The following is a 13978-nucleotide window of genomic DNA, read 5'->3' on the forward strand; positions in this document are numbered from 1 at the left end:
CATGACAATGTAACTAATACAAGGTCTCAATAAAGATTATATTCACAATAGGACAAATTATTAAATATTATTTGACCATTGATTTTTGTGTTGCGCCTGCGTGGCAGTGTATTTGGTCAAGATAAAAACTCTTAGTATTTAGAAATTAATGTTATGTCTTTACATTAATTATTTTTGTATAGTAATTTAATTTGATATTCAATATTGAAAAATTCACACTCATTGTTTTCAATATATTTGATTATGTTTGATTATATGCACTGTTAAGCTAAAAAAATCAATATGTTAATACAAACTATTGATACCTTTTAGGAGCTTGGTACTGAAAGTGATCTAGGGCCCTAAGTGGGTTTTGGTGGTTAATGACAAAACACATGTGCATTTAATCGTGTAATTGAGCATGTGTGCAGGTGGTGAACATGTATAGGTGAATCAAGTGACGATATACGACCCTCAAAAAGGAAATAAAAAAGCGGAGCTCAAGTTTACTCAAGAAATTAGATTTTGAATTTGAAATTTGAGTATAGGAACGCCGTACTATCAAGAGGGACTTGGTTCAAGGGTTTCGATTTAGATCTTGTGCTCAAGAGAACCTACACAAACACTTGTGTGCCACAAAACACCTCAAAGGAACCATAAACTGAAAGTTTATCCCTGCCTTACCCGGATACTCCGGGTATAGGACCGGATACTCCGGACCCCATTGCCCGGAGTGTCCGGGTGCTGTTTCCGGGCTGAAAAATCAGGGTTGCCCGGAGTCTCCGGGCATATACCCGGAGTCTCCGGGTACCCTTTCTCCCAACGGCTATTTTGGGCTGAAGACTATAAATACCCCCCTCCATACCCTTCAGCTGCTGCTCTTGCCACTTTGGACGAACAGAACTCATACCTAAGCCAAAAAGAGCTCCCTCACTCTCCCTTCTTCATTCTTGAGTGATTCCCTTGAGGGATTTGAGTGAGAAGTAAGCAAGAGCAAGGATTAGTGCTAGTGAGCCCCATCTCCATCTCTTGAGCACTTGGTTTTGGTCAAGCCCGCGGATTCAAGTTTGTTACTCTTGGAGCCTTGTGCTCCTAGACGGCTAGGCGTGCTTGTGATTGTTCAACCAAGATTGTGAGCTGCACAAGAAGTTTGTAATCTTCATTCCTCACCGAGGAATCCATAGTAAGTAACCTTGGGCTTGAGAGGTGATCTCGCCCTTGGGAGAGGAGCATAGGGGTTCTTGAGCACCGTCTCTCGAATTCTTCCTCAACGGAGACGTAGCACCTTCGGGTGTGAACTTCGGGAAACAAATACTTGTCTCTTTTGTCTTAGTTTACTTGATTTCATTATCATTTGCTTGTGAGACTTCTTTTCTAGGGTTTGAGCTCGATCTACTCACTCACGAGTTTCTAGTGAACTTCGTTTGTTGGATATCAACCTTAAGAAATCCCTGGTACTCTTTATCTAGCTCGATCTACTTTTCTTGCAGAGATACTTGCTGTTTCGTTTCAGGTTGTTCAAACCCGGAGACTCCGGATATAGCTCAGGATACTCCGGACCACCAAACCCGGAGTATCCGGGCATATACCCGGAGTATCCGGGCTAGTCTGTGTCTGACTCTTTTGTTAAGTGTTTTTAAACTGTAGATTGCCTATTCACCCCCCGCATCTTAAGATCCTTTCAGGTACATATATTTTTAAAGCCTCCTATATTTGTTACAGAGGAAAATGAGCTAAATAAAGTAATAAACAGAAACAAATATGAGCATTGTTGAATACATAAACAGAAGTGAAAAAAAACCTAAAATTTCAGGATCTCTCTTATCGACTTTAGTGTTTCAGTGATGCTAATGGTGTAATTCTAAAATTTGATTGAATTTGAACTAATAAAAAATTATACATAGCTGAAAAGCAACCATCGGATCACCATCAATAATTTCTATTTATAAAATTTAAGAATTATTGACGTTCATCTAGTGTGTTTAATATGTTGCTATTGTAATGGTGGTTAAATAATATATTATTTTTAATATAATCATAATTAATTTATTTTGGGAATAAAATTATTGACGTCCATTGCGACATGAAAATCTATGGTCAAATAATACGTTCTGACGTGAATATACTGTTTATTGTGACCTAACATTAGTAAATACATTATCGTGTAATGTTTGGACTATGAATGCACTAATTTACTAAGTTATTGTACTAAATTAAGCATTTTCTAATTTGTTGGATCAATCTGCACCCAGTTGTCAAGTTATTGTACTAAATAGAGCACTTTACAAGTTGTTGGACCAATTTACATCCACTTACAAGTTGTTGTATGGTGGGTGCAATTTACTCTTTTAAAAAAGATGAATGTATGCATGGAGTACTAAACCAAGTTTATTTGGAAAAAAAATTTCACAGATAGGTGTAACTTTTCGAGACGAATCTAAGGAGCCAAGTGCTACCATAATTGGCTACAGTGATGTTACAGTAACCGCCCCTAATCATCCTCTAATCATGCAGTCAAAAGCCTTATTAGTTACAGCACATGCTATAGTACCATAATTGTGGATGTTATTTTATAATTAGACTTCATTTAATAGCTTTAATTAGTGGTCAAAGGGACAAAAAGTTTTCATTGAACCCTAACCAAACAAGGCCCTTATCTTTTCTTTTCTGGATTTTCTGGGGAACGGCCGCGGTGGGCCCACATGACATAGGGATTGGCGAGTACTGACTGACCTGGCAAGGGACAAGGGAACCGGAGAGCCGCAAAATAAAAAATAAAAAATCCATTTGGCCACCGGAGTTCAGAAACAAAAAATCATCTGGTTTAAGGTTCATAGATAAATAAAAATAGTGCTACTGATAGTACATTGGCAGAGAACAGTGCGTTCATATATAGTTTTTGTGCTAAATTTTGATCCAAGTTTTTAAAATTTTATCGTAGATTGTATAGTTGGATTATTGGAAACTAAGGATCGGTCACGTTTTGTTTGCAGATTTTGTAAGAAGCTCCAAGAAATATCATTTTTTCCATATTGTTGTAACTCTACACGCTTATAGGTGATAAAATTGTTTTAAAAGCCTTACAAAACATTTTATAGACGCATACACACGCTGACACTTGTGCCACATTGTTCATCAGTATGCTCATTTTGCTAAAAAAAAAGAGAGAATAATTTGAAAATGATGAGCACTCATTCTAAGTCCGAGTTTCAGAACTGAGGTGAATATCCACATTTAGATCTAGATCATGTGCACAAAATAAATTTAACTACAAAGAAAATCACATCCACATAAATTGCATAGAAAGTCTTTTAAAACTTACAGCACGAGTGCATGGCAAATATGAGACGTTTTGTCGCAACTCACAAACAGTAGATACATATTCACCACAGCTCTTCTCAGCACAATTTACTTTTAGATCACCATAGTATATATCTAACTTTTGAATCTTTTAATAATATATATTCAATTTTCTTAAATTATTTGGCTGTTCATTCCACTTCACCAATCGTGTCGGTCAGCCCACCCCCGCCAAACCCACCGGCGCACCATTTCCCCGTTCGGGCCCGTCTCCATTTGCGCGTCCGTTCCGCCTCCACTGACTGACCCAGACGCACCACCACTCCCTCACTCGCCCGCCCCGCTCCTTCCAGCTCCTTTAACCCCCGCGCCCCGCCGCGCCGGCGACTCGCCTCTCCACCGGTCCAACCCCCAACACGCTGCTCTCCACGCGCGGCTGCTCAAGCAATGGCGGGAGCCGGGGCGCCGTCGGCGTGGGGCCCGAGCCCGGCGCTGGTGACCGCGCTGGTGGCGCTGATGGGGCTCGGCCTCGCCGCCTACATCGTGGGGCCGCAGCTCTACTGGCACGCCGCGGAGGCGCTCACGGCGGCCGGGGCGTGCCCCGCCTGCGACTGCAACTGCGACGCGCGCCCGCTCCTCGACCTCCCGGAAGGTCCGTGCCGGTGCCGCCCCCGCTGCTTCCTCAGATCTTGGCCCCGCCGCTCTTTTAGATCCGATGCCATGCGATGCGATTTCCCTTCCGTGTGCTTCGTTTTGTTGTTGTCTGCACGGCGAGCAGTGCTGGCCGTATTAGTGAGTACTGTCAGATTTTGCTAGGCCGAATACATTTTGTGATTAGTGGATTATTGGTTGGCAACTCAAGTTTAGATCCGCAGTTCTGTATATTGCTAATTAGCTTGGGGGCATCTGTAAGTCTTGATCCTTTTTTTGTCTCACCAGGGAAAATTGTTTTGCTTGCTCAAATTTCCAACCCATATGCATCAGATTGTCTATGCATGTTGGGCATGTGATAATTGAATGGTTTTAACTGATTAGATTATATTTCTTTTGCCTAACATTCAAGACAGAACTGGAAGTTGGATCTCAGCTTGTCGGCAGTTAGATGCTCCAGCCAACTAGGTGTTGTTCAGCAACATCATGCATTACCATCACTGATGAAGCCCATGTTGTATTGTTACTAACCTTCTGCTACCTATTTATGAATGTTACGAGTCAATCAGTACTATAAAACTGGTATCAACTTCTTGTGGCTTTTATTGCCCGTGCTGTTGTAAATTGATCCAGTATCCCAATTCCCAAGTGTCAAATTGGCTATTACCTATCCTAGACTTGAGAGCCCAGCCCACAAGCATCCACTGAAAATTTGGCTTAATCATGCTCTATGTCAAGGATGCCTAGGTGGCTAGGTGCTATCCATGGAACTTGAGAAATTTCCACTATCTTGCATACCATTTTCTCTGTTTAGTATCTGGTCGGGTTAATATTATTGTCTTGCCAAATTGCTTCGTCTCAGAAGTGCTTTATGTGTTTTTTTGTCCTTTTTGTTCTATGTGGATTTTGATGTTACCCTCAACTAAAATATAAAAGCAATGTTGAGAGCAAGACATAACCCATACGTCAACACAGTTCCTTATCCTTGAGCCACGGTATATTTGAATTATCTTGTCAAGAAACATTTGGGTCTAGTTATGTCTATGATTTTATACACATGACAAGGTTCATTTGAGGCACATGAACGGCCTATATTTTTAACCATATTCCTCCATTTTCCAGTTACTGTGCTTTAACTGATAGTGGCTCATTTCCATGTTTACAGATTGTGCCAAACAATTCAAAGGGGTTAAGAGTCGTGCCTCTGGTGAAGAAACAGAAAAGAGTTTCACAGAGCTGCTTATAGAAGAACTGAGGCAGAGAGAAGAGGAGGCGACACAAGCTCAGCAAGAGGCTGGTGTAAAGTTGCTCGAGGCCAAGAAGTTAGCTTCACAGTATCAAAAGGAGGCTGACAAATGCAGCTCAGGTATGGACACCTGTGAAGAAGCTAGGGAGAAATCAGCGGAAGCATTGGTCGAACAAAGGAAACTGACTTCTTTGTGGGAGCAAAGGGCTCGGGAACTAGGATGGAAACCTGATAATACAAGGCACACATAGAGTAGTAAATCAAATATACTGGCAGATGGCCCTGGATACATTTGTGTAGCAACAGACATCTCGTTGCAACTTGCAAATACAGCCCACAAAGAGCTTGAGTTGCTAGAGGTAACAAATAGGTTTCTTGTTGGCGGACTCATGCTACGGGCTTACTTGTCCATAGTAAATTTATATTCAGTTTGTACCATATTTCCGTTGCTGTTTGTGAGAACTGTGTTAAGATGGTCATATGATGACACTAATCATTCAGGTCATGGAGGTGAAATTAGCTATTGCCCGGATGTTCTAAAGAGGAACAGTTACTGTTTGTGGATGGTGAAATTGTCTGGATGATGAAAGAAGAAGAGTTATTGTCTTTGTTTGATGGTAATGAAGCAGTTGTTTCATCGTGCTAGCAATATAGTTGTATCAGGCATGATGGCATTAGCACTTCTGGGGTTAAGATATGTTTACATCATGATTGATAATGTGACTGGGTTTAGTTGTGATTTGAAACTCTACCATTTGTGAGGACCGGGAAGTAGTGCTTCATGGTCCCTTATCCGGGCAGCTAAGCTTGACTGTAGGATTCAAATGCTGATGCTCAAATGATAAAATAGAATAGGAAGGGAAAAAAACTCCCAGGAGGAGACAGGTATGGAAATTGAAAGTACAGTTTTGAACTTGAGCATTGACCACAAATCCTTGGTGCTAGGCTGCCAGCTTGAGTTGACTACAATGATACGAGGTTTAGGTCTGTTCAGTCAAAATTTGTCAATTCATGCGTAATAAAATTGTTTCCCGTGAAATTCCACCGGGGCAGAATATTACATATTCGAAAATACTCCTACGGGCGGAAGAAATCTTGCCAAATGTAATCAAGAACATTAGACCAGCATATCTACAAGCATTTATGAGGATTAACACACTGCTACCGTATATACGCATCTGTCATCTCTCAGTATCACAATTTTATTGCCTCCTAAAATTGCTTCCTTCCCTTCCAATCAGGAAATCAAAGCCATAGTCAGAGGATAGAGCCCACGGACCCCTCCTCCCCCAGTGCTAGCCCCAGCCTTTTCCCCTGAATTAAAATCATTTCCATTTCAAAAAGCCACGCATGCGGCGCGGCCGCGCAGGCGGAGAGCGAGACAGGGGCCCCCCGGTCGGGCCGGGCCGTCCGCCCACTCTGCAGCAGCGCTGACTCCGCCCCATGTCTCTCTCTCCTTTTCCTCTTTTTTTTTTTATTTCAAAACCCCTCCCACCCACCTGCTCCTCCCCTAAAACCTCGCGTCTCCTCCCCCCCCTCTCCTCTCTCCTGCTGCCACGAGACGCGGCGCGGCGCCTCCTCGAAGCGGGCGGAACCCCGGCCGTGCGGCGGCGGCGGCGGAGGAGGGGGAGGAGCGGGGGGGGGGGGGGGGGTGATGGGGTGCCTGTTCGGCTGCTTCCGCGCGTCCGGCGACGGAGGCGAGGTGAAGGGCAGAGGCGACCGCGGCCGGCTCGTGCCCCCGTCCCTGGCCCCGGCGACGAGCCACAAGGTCGGTTTGCTTGCGCCCTTGCGCGGAATCCACTTGGGGGGGGATGCACCTGTGATACTCGCCGCGGTGGATGAGGCCTGGATTTGTGCGGGGTGGGAGCTTAGCCGCGCGTGCTTAACTCTGCCGGTTTGTGCTGTTGTTCGTCAGGATGTTGCGGCGAGGAGAACGAGGCCGCCGTCGAGGAACGCGCTCTCCGCCGTGTTCCAGCGAGAAGGTGCCCTTTTATTTTTATTTTTTTTTTCAATTTTGGCCCGTTCTCCTTTGGTCAGCGCTGAGTGGGCTGGTGGTGGTTACTGATTACTTCTGCTTTTGTTTGTTTTCGAGTGTTGCTGACTTGTGTTGTTGGTTGAAGACGAGGGAGCAAGGGCGGAGCAGACAGCGAGCTCGTGGGCCGACCAGAGCGATTGGAGGAAGGGGATGGATCAGGAGCTTGAACCTCAGGTGCGGCCATTCTCAAAATCAGGCCCTGCGCTGATTTATCCCCTTTATCGTTTGTGAATAGTGATTATTGTTTTTTCTCTCCATGCGCTTGGTTATCGGTGCTGTACGCCTGTACCTCACGGTTTCAGTTCAGCTATACAGTTGGGGATCCTTGGTTGATTATAGGTCCTGCTACCTCCCTTTTTTTTCATAAATTTCTCGTTATATGTGACATGCTCCTTCAAAAAGTTTTACATACATAATGTTTCTGGTGTTAGTGAAATAATAATTTGCTCACGCTGACATGCTAATTTCTCTTGGATGCTGGCATGTCAACTTTACCTGGACATAAATTGGCACCGACTTTTAAGTTGATTCATTGCTCATTTGATTGAACTTGTGCTGGTAATTGGTAAAGAGTTCAAGACAACGCAGTAGCCAATTTGGTTGTATAGACACAATACACTTCTTTTCTTTAATCCAGTTATTTCTTGTAGATAACCTATGTATGTTACTTTATCTCATATACTGTCATGTGTGATGTGGTTAAAGAATAGCAGCTTCATAATGGTGAATTCTATCAGTTATCTTTTATTAGCGCATACACCCCATGGTCTTGGGTTCTTAGCTGCAGACTAGTTTCTCCCCATGATAACAGGCTATTATCCAAGAACACAATGATGCATTGCTGGAAACTACAAATGAAACCCAAAGGATACCCAATAATGCAGATTCAGTCCATCAGAAGGAAACAAATTCAGGATGTCTTCCTGCCATGTCTGATGATGTGCATTTTATGGAAGCCCTGAAGGTTGAGGACTGTGAAACTCCTAGGTCTCATCAGAGCTCTACTGTACCAGATGCAATGAGGTATGCAAACTTTGTTCCTACTGATACTGATACTGATGACATAACTGAATAAGAAATGTAACTTTTCTTATGTCTGAAGATGCTGCTCTCTCTCTCTCTCTCTCTCTCTCTCTCTCTCTCTATCTATCTATCTATCTATCTATATATATATATATTGTAGAAAGTAGTAGCCGAACCAGTTTAATATTTTGGATGTTTGGGCTTCATCGTTGCAGTTCTTCAAAAACAAATGATGAGTTGCAATCTTCAGTTACTTCCCTTGCAACTAATGTGGAAGAGTTGACAAATGAGCACATTACTGAAGCTTGTGCGCAGGATGAAGAACACCAAACTTCAGATCCTGCCACGGATTTTGAACAATGTGGGGTATCAAAAGAAGATTTCTTACATCCTGAACAATCAGAGGAGGATACAAAGTGTGCAAAGAATGACAATGTGGTTGCCATGGAAATTTCAATATCTGATGAATATTCCCTTTTCCAGAGCTCCGATGATTCTATATCATCCTCTAACAAGACCAGAGGCAGCGTGAACACAACATCTATGGAGAAGTCCCTGGAAACTGAGGCAACTATTCATGCCACCAGAAAGAAGGTACTGAAGAACAATGATTCAGAGCTGGAGCTCCCAAGCTTGTCCCATTGGTTGAAGCCTCCAAATCCTAAGAAGCCATTCAGAGATGAGGCCTTGACAGGCAACAGGTCTCATTCAGCTATGAGTTCAGATGAGGACAGACCTATTATTGGAATGGTCGCAGCACACTGGAAAGATAAAGAGCCAGTAAATTTCACTCCTAAATGGTTTGATGGAAATGGCATCCCCAATTCAACAAATAAGTACAAAGAAGTAAAGTTTTCCTCTATTTCTCTTGATTTCTGCTAACACACAAGTAAAACGAACTTACCTTCAGTAAATAATGTTTACATGGGCAGGATCAAAAGGTGAGTTGGCATGCAACACCATTTGAGGAGAGGCTTGAGAAGGCTTTATCTGAAGAGAAGTTACTCTCTGAAAGGTTTTGAGATTTTCATTGAATTTTGCATTACATTTCCTTTTCGTTAAATTGCATGTTGCTCTGCCATGAGTTTTGTTGAAATCCTTAATAGTGTAGTCTTACACCCCCCCCCCCCCCCCTTTCAATGCTCTAACAGGAACTGCTCAAGTGGAAAGACGTCTCAGTTTTTGGGAGCGGCAGACGAGGAGAGTGATACCGCTGAATCTAACCGTCTATATGCTACTGCTTATGCATGAAAAGTTCTGTGCTCCACGAGTTACAGAAGCTTTCAGTACAAATATAATGTTTCCTGCTGTCATGCTCCTTATTGATGGCATTTGCACAGCCCTCTGTCCTCCAGTAGGTAGCATCCGGATGTGATGTTTCAGTTGATTGCTTTGTGCTTATCTCAATGATTTAAGATAAAATCAACGTTGATATAGTTGCTGCCGAGGTTCACAAGTATTGTTGGCAGCTTCTACTTTCTATTTGGCTTGCAGTGGTATCTATTTTTTATCCTGGCTTCCTGCTTGATTGGCATGCTTCACTCTGCAATCCTAGTTGTCCCATGGCATGCTAACCCAGATACAAGAAATGAGCTGTTTCTGGTTTACCTTAAAAAATTGAATATAATTTCTATCGAACTCATTAACCTGCCTGAAATTATTATCACTTGATTATCGCCTTATTTGCACACTTGAAATTTACCTCTTTGTCCTTGTCTGATCAGTGATTCTGCAGTTCTGGTTTGGACTGTTTCTGGTCTGACACCTCTGGCTCGGTCATTTTATTTATTATCATAGTATTTTGATCATTGAACAAAAACTGTGGTTTCCTTGGTCAGAGAAGCCACAAAATCAGGTTGTCTGTTTTCTTGACCATCCAGACACAGTGATAAGAACCCATCGATACTATAATCCCAATGGTTAGTTACCACGGAAAAAGTGCTTCATTTGGCGAGTGTTTCCTGCATGCCACATTCGTGCTACTTTCTGTTGAATATAAAGAGGGCTGTTTTGTCATCTAGGAAGTTACTTCAGCCTCCAGAATGGTGTTTAAGCTCTTTTCTTACAACTTCTCACATCAGTGACCTAAGGAAGATGTCTTTTTCTTCCTCAGATTAGATGGATTAAAAATGTAAATTGTGCCCCCCCTGTTATGCTGTAACTGGTTCAGAAACATTGAATTGCAACATCAACTTGGGAGCAATTGATTTGTTCCCCCCACTAAGGTGCTGCAAGGGTCAAAGTAGGGGGTCAGCACAAGAAATGTTTGAAAATGATTCATGGTTTGTTTATGCGGTTAAAACGGCAGATGGTATATTTGTCCACTAGTGACAAATTAGTATCTCATCAAAATGTCTAACTGCAGGCGCAAGCACGCATGGTCGAATGCGGATGCATCATCTGCGCTTGCGCAGCTTTGAGTGACTTGTGGGCACAAAATCAATCCACGGAGTGGCAAAATTGATATCTAGGGTGTCTGCATCTTTACATCGCTTTTGTCTGAAAGTGACAAGGAGTATTAAAAACGATGCATGTAGGTTACTTTGTCGGCAAAATGCTTGAGTTGTAGCCCTTCAATTGGCACAAACTGTCATTTAGGTTGCTTTGCTGCTTCAGTACCAGATGTTTATCATGCATCAATCTGAACTGAACAGGTCTCGCAAATGGTTGATAGTACAAAATAGGCTTTGCCAAAATCATGATTCCTTTTGTTTTTGAAGAAATCAAAATCATGATTCCTGGCTCCAACATTTGTCTATTTTGCTATTCACATTTGTCTATCTAGCCACTGCACACACAAACCTACAACATATATGGTGTATATTAGTATATATTCAATCAGGAAAAGAAAACACAAGTCTGGTTGGGAGCAGATTGCAGGCAAAATCTAACTGACTAGCGGCCTCTGCGGCACGGGCCCTGCATGTCAGTCTTACACACTGGATTGAGTTCCTGATCGGTGAATACTAATTTGGAGTCTGAACTCTGAAGATGAAGCTAGGTATCTCCCTATGGATCAAGCATATCTACAGTCGTAAAATACTGCTGGATCATTGATCTCCATGAACCTGGTAATCTCATCCCAGTACCCGTCTTTGTAGCAATCGTTCGCGGCAAGGCTCTGATCGTTCTGATGGAACGCAATGGTCATCGCCGGAGAGTTCAGCTTCGGCTTCTGCTCTATTGCCGGTGGAGGTACGGAATTGAACCACTGCCTCTGAAACTGCTGGTGGCTGTGCACGCTCTCCCTGAAGAAGTCGCCGCCGCCGCCGCCGTTTAGGATGTTCATCTGATTGCTGAAGTGACGCTGCCGGGGCACGCTCGGAGCGGCGGTCGGCAGGAAGTTCATGTACTCGTCCCCGCCGTCGGACTCGAAGCTCCCCGTGTTGGAGCTCGAGTCCGGCGGCGGCAGACCGTTGCCGGTGGCCACCGGCTGCCTCCACAGCTGCTGCGGCTGCTGCCTCTTGTAGGTGATGTTCCTCTTGAAGATCCTGCAGATGGTCCAGACCTCCTGCATTTTCAGACACAAATAAAGAGCACCATATCTTGTCAGTGTTGACATTTTGCTGCACTTCACGTTCGTCGGAATTTTCGCGCTCTCCCCCTCCGCACGTGCGGGAGTGCACCGTGACTTGTGATTTCACACACGTGAAAATTAGTACTAGTCTCCTGGTGGCATTGCCTGGCTGGAAAAATCTTTGTGAATTGGTGGAAATTAAATAGAGTGTACACGAGCATGGATCGGAGCTTACAGCTTCTTGCATGCTCGGGGAGGAATTGGCGGCGGCCGGCGGGAGGCGGAACTCGTGCATCATCCAGTCGGTCTTGGTGCCCTTGCCGGCGCTGCCGCGGTAGTACACGAGGGACTTCTTGAGGCCGATGGACTCGCCAGAGTTATTGGTGGCGGAGTAGATGGGGCGGTCGATGCCGGTGGCCTTCCAGAACCCGGAGCCGGTGACCCTGTTGGGCCTGATGCTGTTCCGGTACTTCCTCCCTCGCAGGCAGAAGAAGTACCATTCCTTCTCTCCACCAGCCGTGCTCGCCTCTGAAGTTTACAATTTAATTCGATTCAGTTTCTTCTCTTTTTCCGGAGTAAATTTCAATTCGATTTCACACATAAGCGTGAACAAAATTACTTTTGAACTCTAAACCTCTAGGATGCTTCATCGATTGCTAAGAATCTAAATTCGACATCACATAAAGAAGATGAGCTTACGCATGCACGCATGAGAAGTAAACTAAGAAACCGGGACCGATTAGCATATGCGCGCACACTTACTAGGGAGGTCCCATGGATCATGCTTGTAGATGTCCATCTCCTTGATGATCTCTATGCTGAGCGGCTTCCTCGCCACCTTACGGCGGAGGTAGAACGTGACGAGCTCCTCGTCGGTCGGGTGAAACCGGAACCCCGGCAGCACCACGTCGTCTTCCTCCTCGTCTCCGGCGGCGATCAGCGCTTCTCCGTCCGTCTTCACCTTGTCCATGCTTATTACTTCTCTCCCAAACTCCTTGGCCACCATGATCTCCTACTTGTGTGTGCACTTTCACTAGGAATTCGGTCTATATGTAGGATGTTTCTTGATGCAATCTTCTAGATGACCACTCAACAAAGGGAGATAAGGAGTGGGTACTGGTTCTCCTCGCAAATGGATTAGCACGGCTTCCATGGCTTATAAAGGGGGTCGGACATGGTCTTAAAGGTGGTGTCATTAATTTTGGTCCAAGTCACTATGTTTGAATTCTATTACTTACCATCTTGACGAATCTTCAGGGGTAGTAGCAACTACTGACACTTTGTTACTATAGTCGTGTCTGTGTTACTTTTCTCGCCAGTTGGTTGGGGTTTGTTTTTTCTTCTGAAAGATGGCTGATTGTGGTTTGTACATGTGCGAAAGCTACGTGCGGCTTGGCGCCTCAGAGGAGTAGCCATGCAGCACTTAGTCCGTGCCACGTCCAAGTCACTTGGTGTAAGGTTGCTGAGAAATCAAAAGGGGCTGAGCTCATAGTTTGACTCGGTCCCTGTGGAAGGGAAAGGATGATTTACAGATTAGCACAACACAAAAGGACTTTGTGTTTTAGTTTAAATTAAGCTAGAGAGAGAGAGAGAGAGAGAGTTTTAAGTACGGACCCTACGTACTGTTTCTAAATCTGTTTAAAGCGAGTTAAAAACTCGATTGAATCTGAACACAAGCTGCGAGACAGACAAGTGGACAGAGGAATTGAACACCTCACCAGTATTGTAGCAAGTCATTTTGATACGATTAGAGAATCATTTTGGTGATGGCTAAGATCAGGGCACAATAACACGTAGCGCAGCACGCATGCATCTTCCAGAAGGTGATGAATAACTGAATATAAAGGGAACGAGTTTGTGCAGCAGGCATTGCAAGCATTTCTCCCCAATTTTTTTTTCAAATAATGAGCGTGCACTTCTCCCAAATTATTCTGTGAACTGATAATTTGGCATAAATTAGAATTATGCGCCTCTCATTTCTATAATCAAAACAATACCATAAGCTTGATGTTTCAATATACTGTAGAAACTAAAAGGACCTGTGATGGGCATTTATTAGGACAGATGGGTCACATTGCTATTTTTCAGGAGAAAAAAAACACATAGAGAAAAATTGATTGTGTCATTAGGAATTCTCAGATATTTCCACATAATATCTGTTGGGATCTTTGCTTAGTTGATGCCCAAACATGGAGCATAAACGGAATGGAAATGGCTAGGCAAATGA

The 13978-nt window shown here is 43.7% G+C and overlaps 2 protein-coding genes and 1 pseudogene across 2 annotated transcripts; 2 read left to right on the forward strand and 1 right to left on the reverse strand.

Annotated features, from left to right (window-relative positions):
* Positions 1-3553: 3553 nt before the first annotated feature.
* LOC120649573 lies at positions 3554-5821 on the forward strand. Its single transcript, XM_039926409.1, has 2 exons — positions 3554-3931; positions 5096-5821. Exons 1-2 carry the CDS (start codon positions 3727-3729, stop codon positions 5425-5427), a joined length of 537 nt encoding a protein of 178 aa, XP_039782343.1. The 5' UTR covers positions 3554-3726; the 3' UTR covers positions 5428-5821.
* A 961-nt stretch (positions 5822-6782) lies between these two features.
* Positions 6783-9762, forward strand: LOC120649575 (annotated as a pseudogene).
* Positions 9763-10876: 1114 nt separating this feature from the next.
* LOC120649576 (transcription factor JUNGBRUNNEN 1-like) lies at positions 10877-12907 on the reverse strand. Its single transcript, XM_039926410.1, has 3 exons — positions 12514-12907; positions 11987-12279; positions 10877-11745 (listed from the first exon to the last, which is right to left on the reverse strand). The coding sequence occupies exons 1-3, from the start codon at positions 12755-12757 to the stop codon at positions 11251-11253; spliced, it is 1032 nt and encodes a 343-aa protein (XP_039782344.1). The 5' UTR covers positions 12758-12907; the 3' UTR covers positions 10877-11250.
* Positions 12908-13978: the final 1071 nt, after the last annotated feature.

The sequence above is a fragment of the Panicum virgatum genome, chromosome 9K, assembly GCF_016808335.1.
Source record: "Panicum virgatum strain AP13 chromosome 9K, P.virgatum_v5, whole genome shotgun sequence".
In the NCBI taxonomy this organism is placed as follows: Eukaryota; Viridiplantae; Streptophyta; class Magnoliopsida; order Poales; family Poaceae; genus Panicum; species Panicum virgatum.

Bases quoted from the DNA above. Each gene is read 5' to 3' on its own strand.
- LOC120649573 (XM_039926409.1), top strand. From the start codon at position 3,727: ATGGCGGGAGCCGGGGCGCCGTCGGCGTGGGGCCCGAGCCCGGCGCTG. The intron at 3,932-5,095 runs GTCCGTGCCGGT...CCATGTTTACAG, and splicing joins GCTCCTCGACCTCCCGGAAG to ATTGTGCCAAACAATTCAAA.
- LOC120649576 (XM_039926410.1), bottom strand. From the start codon at position 12,757: ATGGTGGCCAAGGAGTTTGGGAGAGAAGTAATAAGCATGGACAAGGTG. The intron at 12,280-12,513 runs GTAAGTGTGCGC...TGTAAACTTCAG, and splicing joins TGATCCATGGGACCTCCCTA to AGGCGAGCACGGCTGGTGGA. The intron at 11,746-11,986 runs GTAAGCTCCGAT...CTGAAAATGCAG, and splicing joins CCCCGAGCATGCAAGAAGCT to GAGGTCTGGACCATCTGCAG.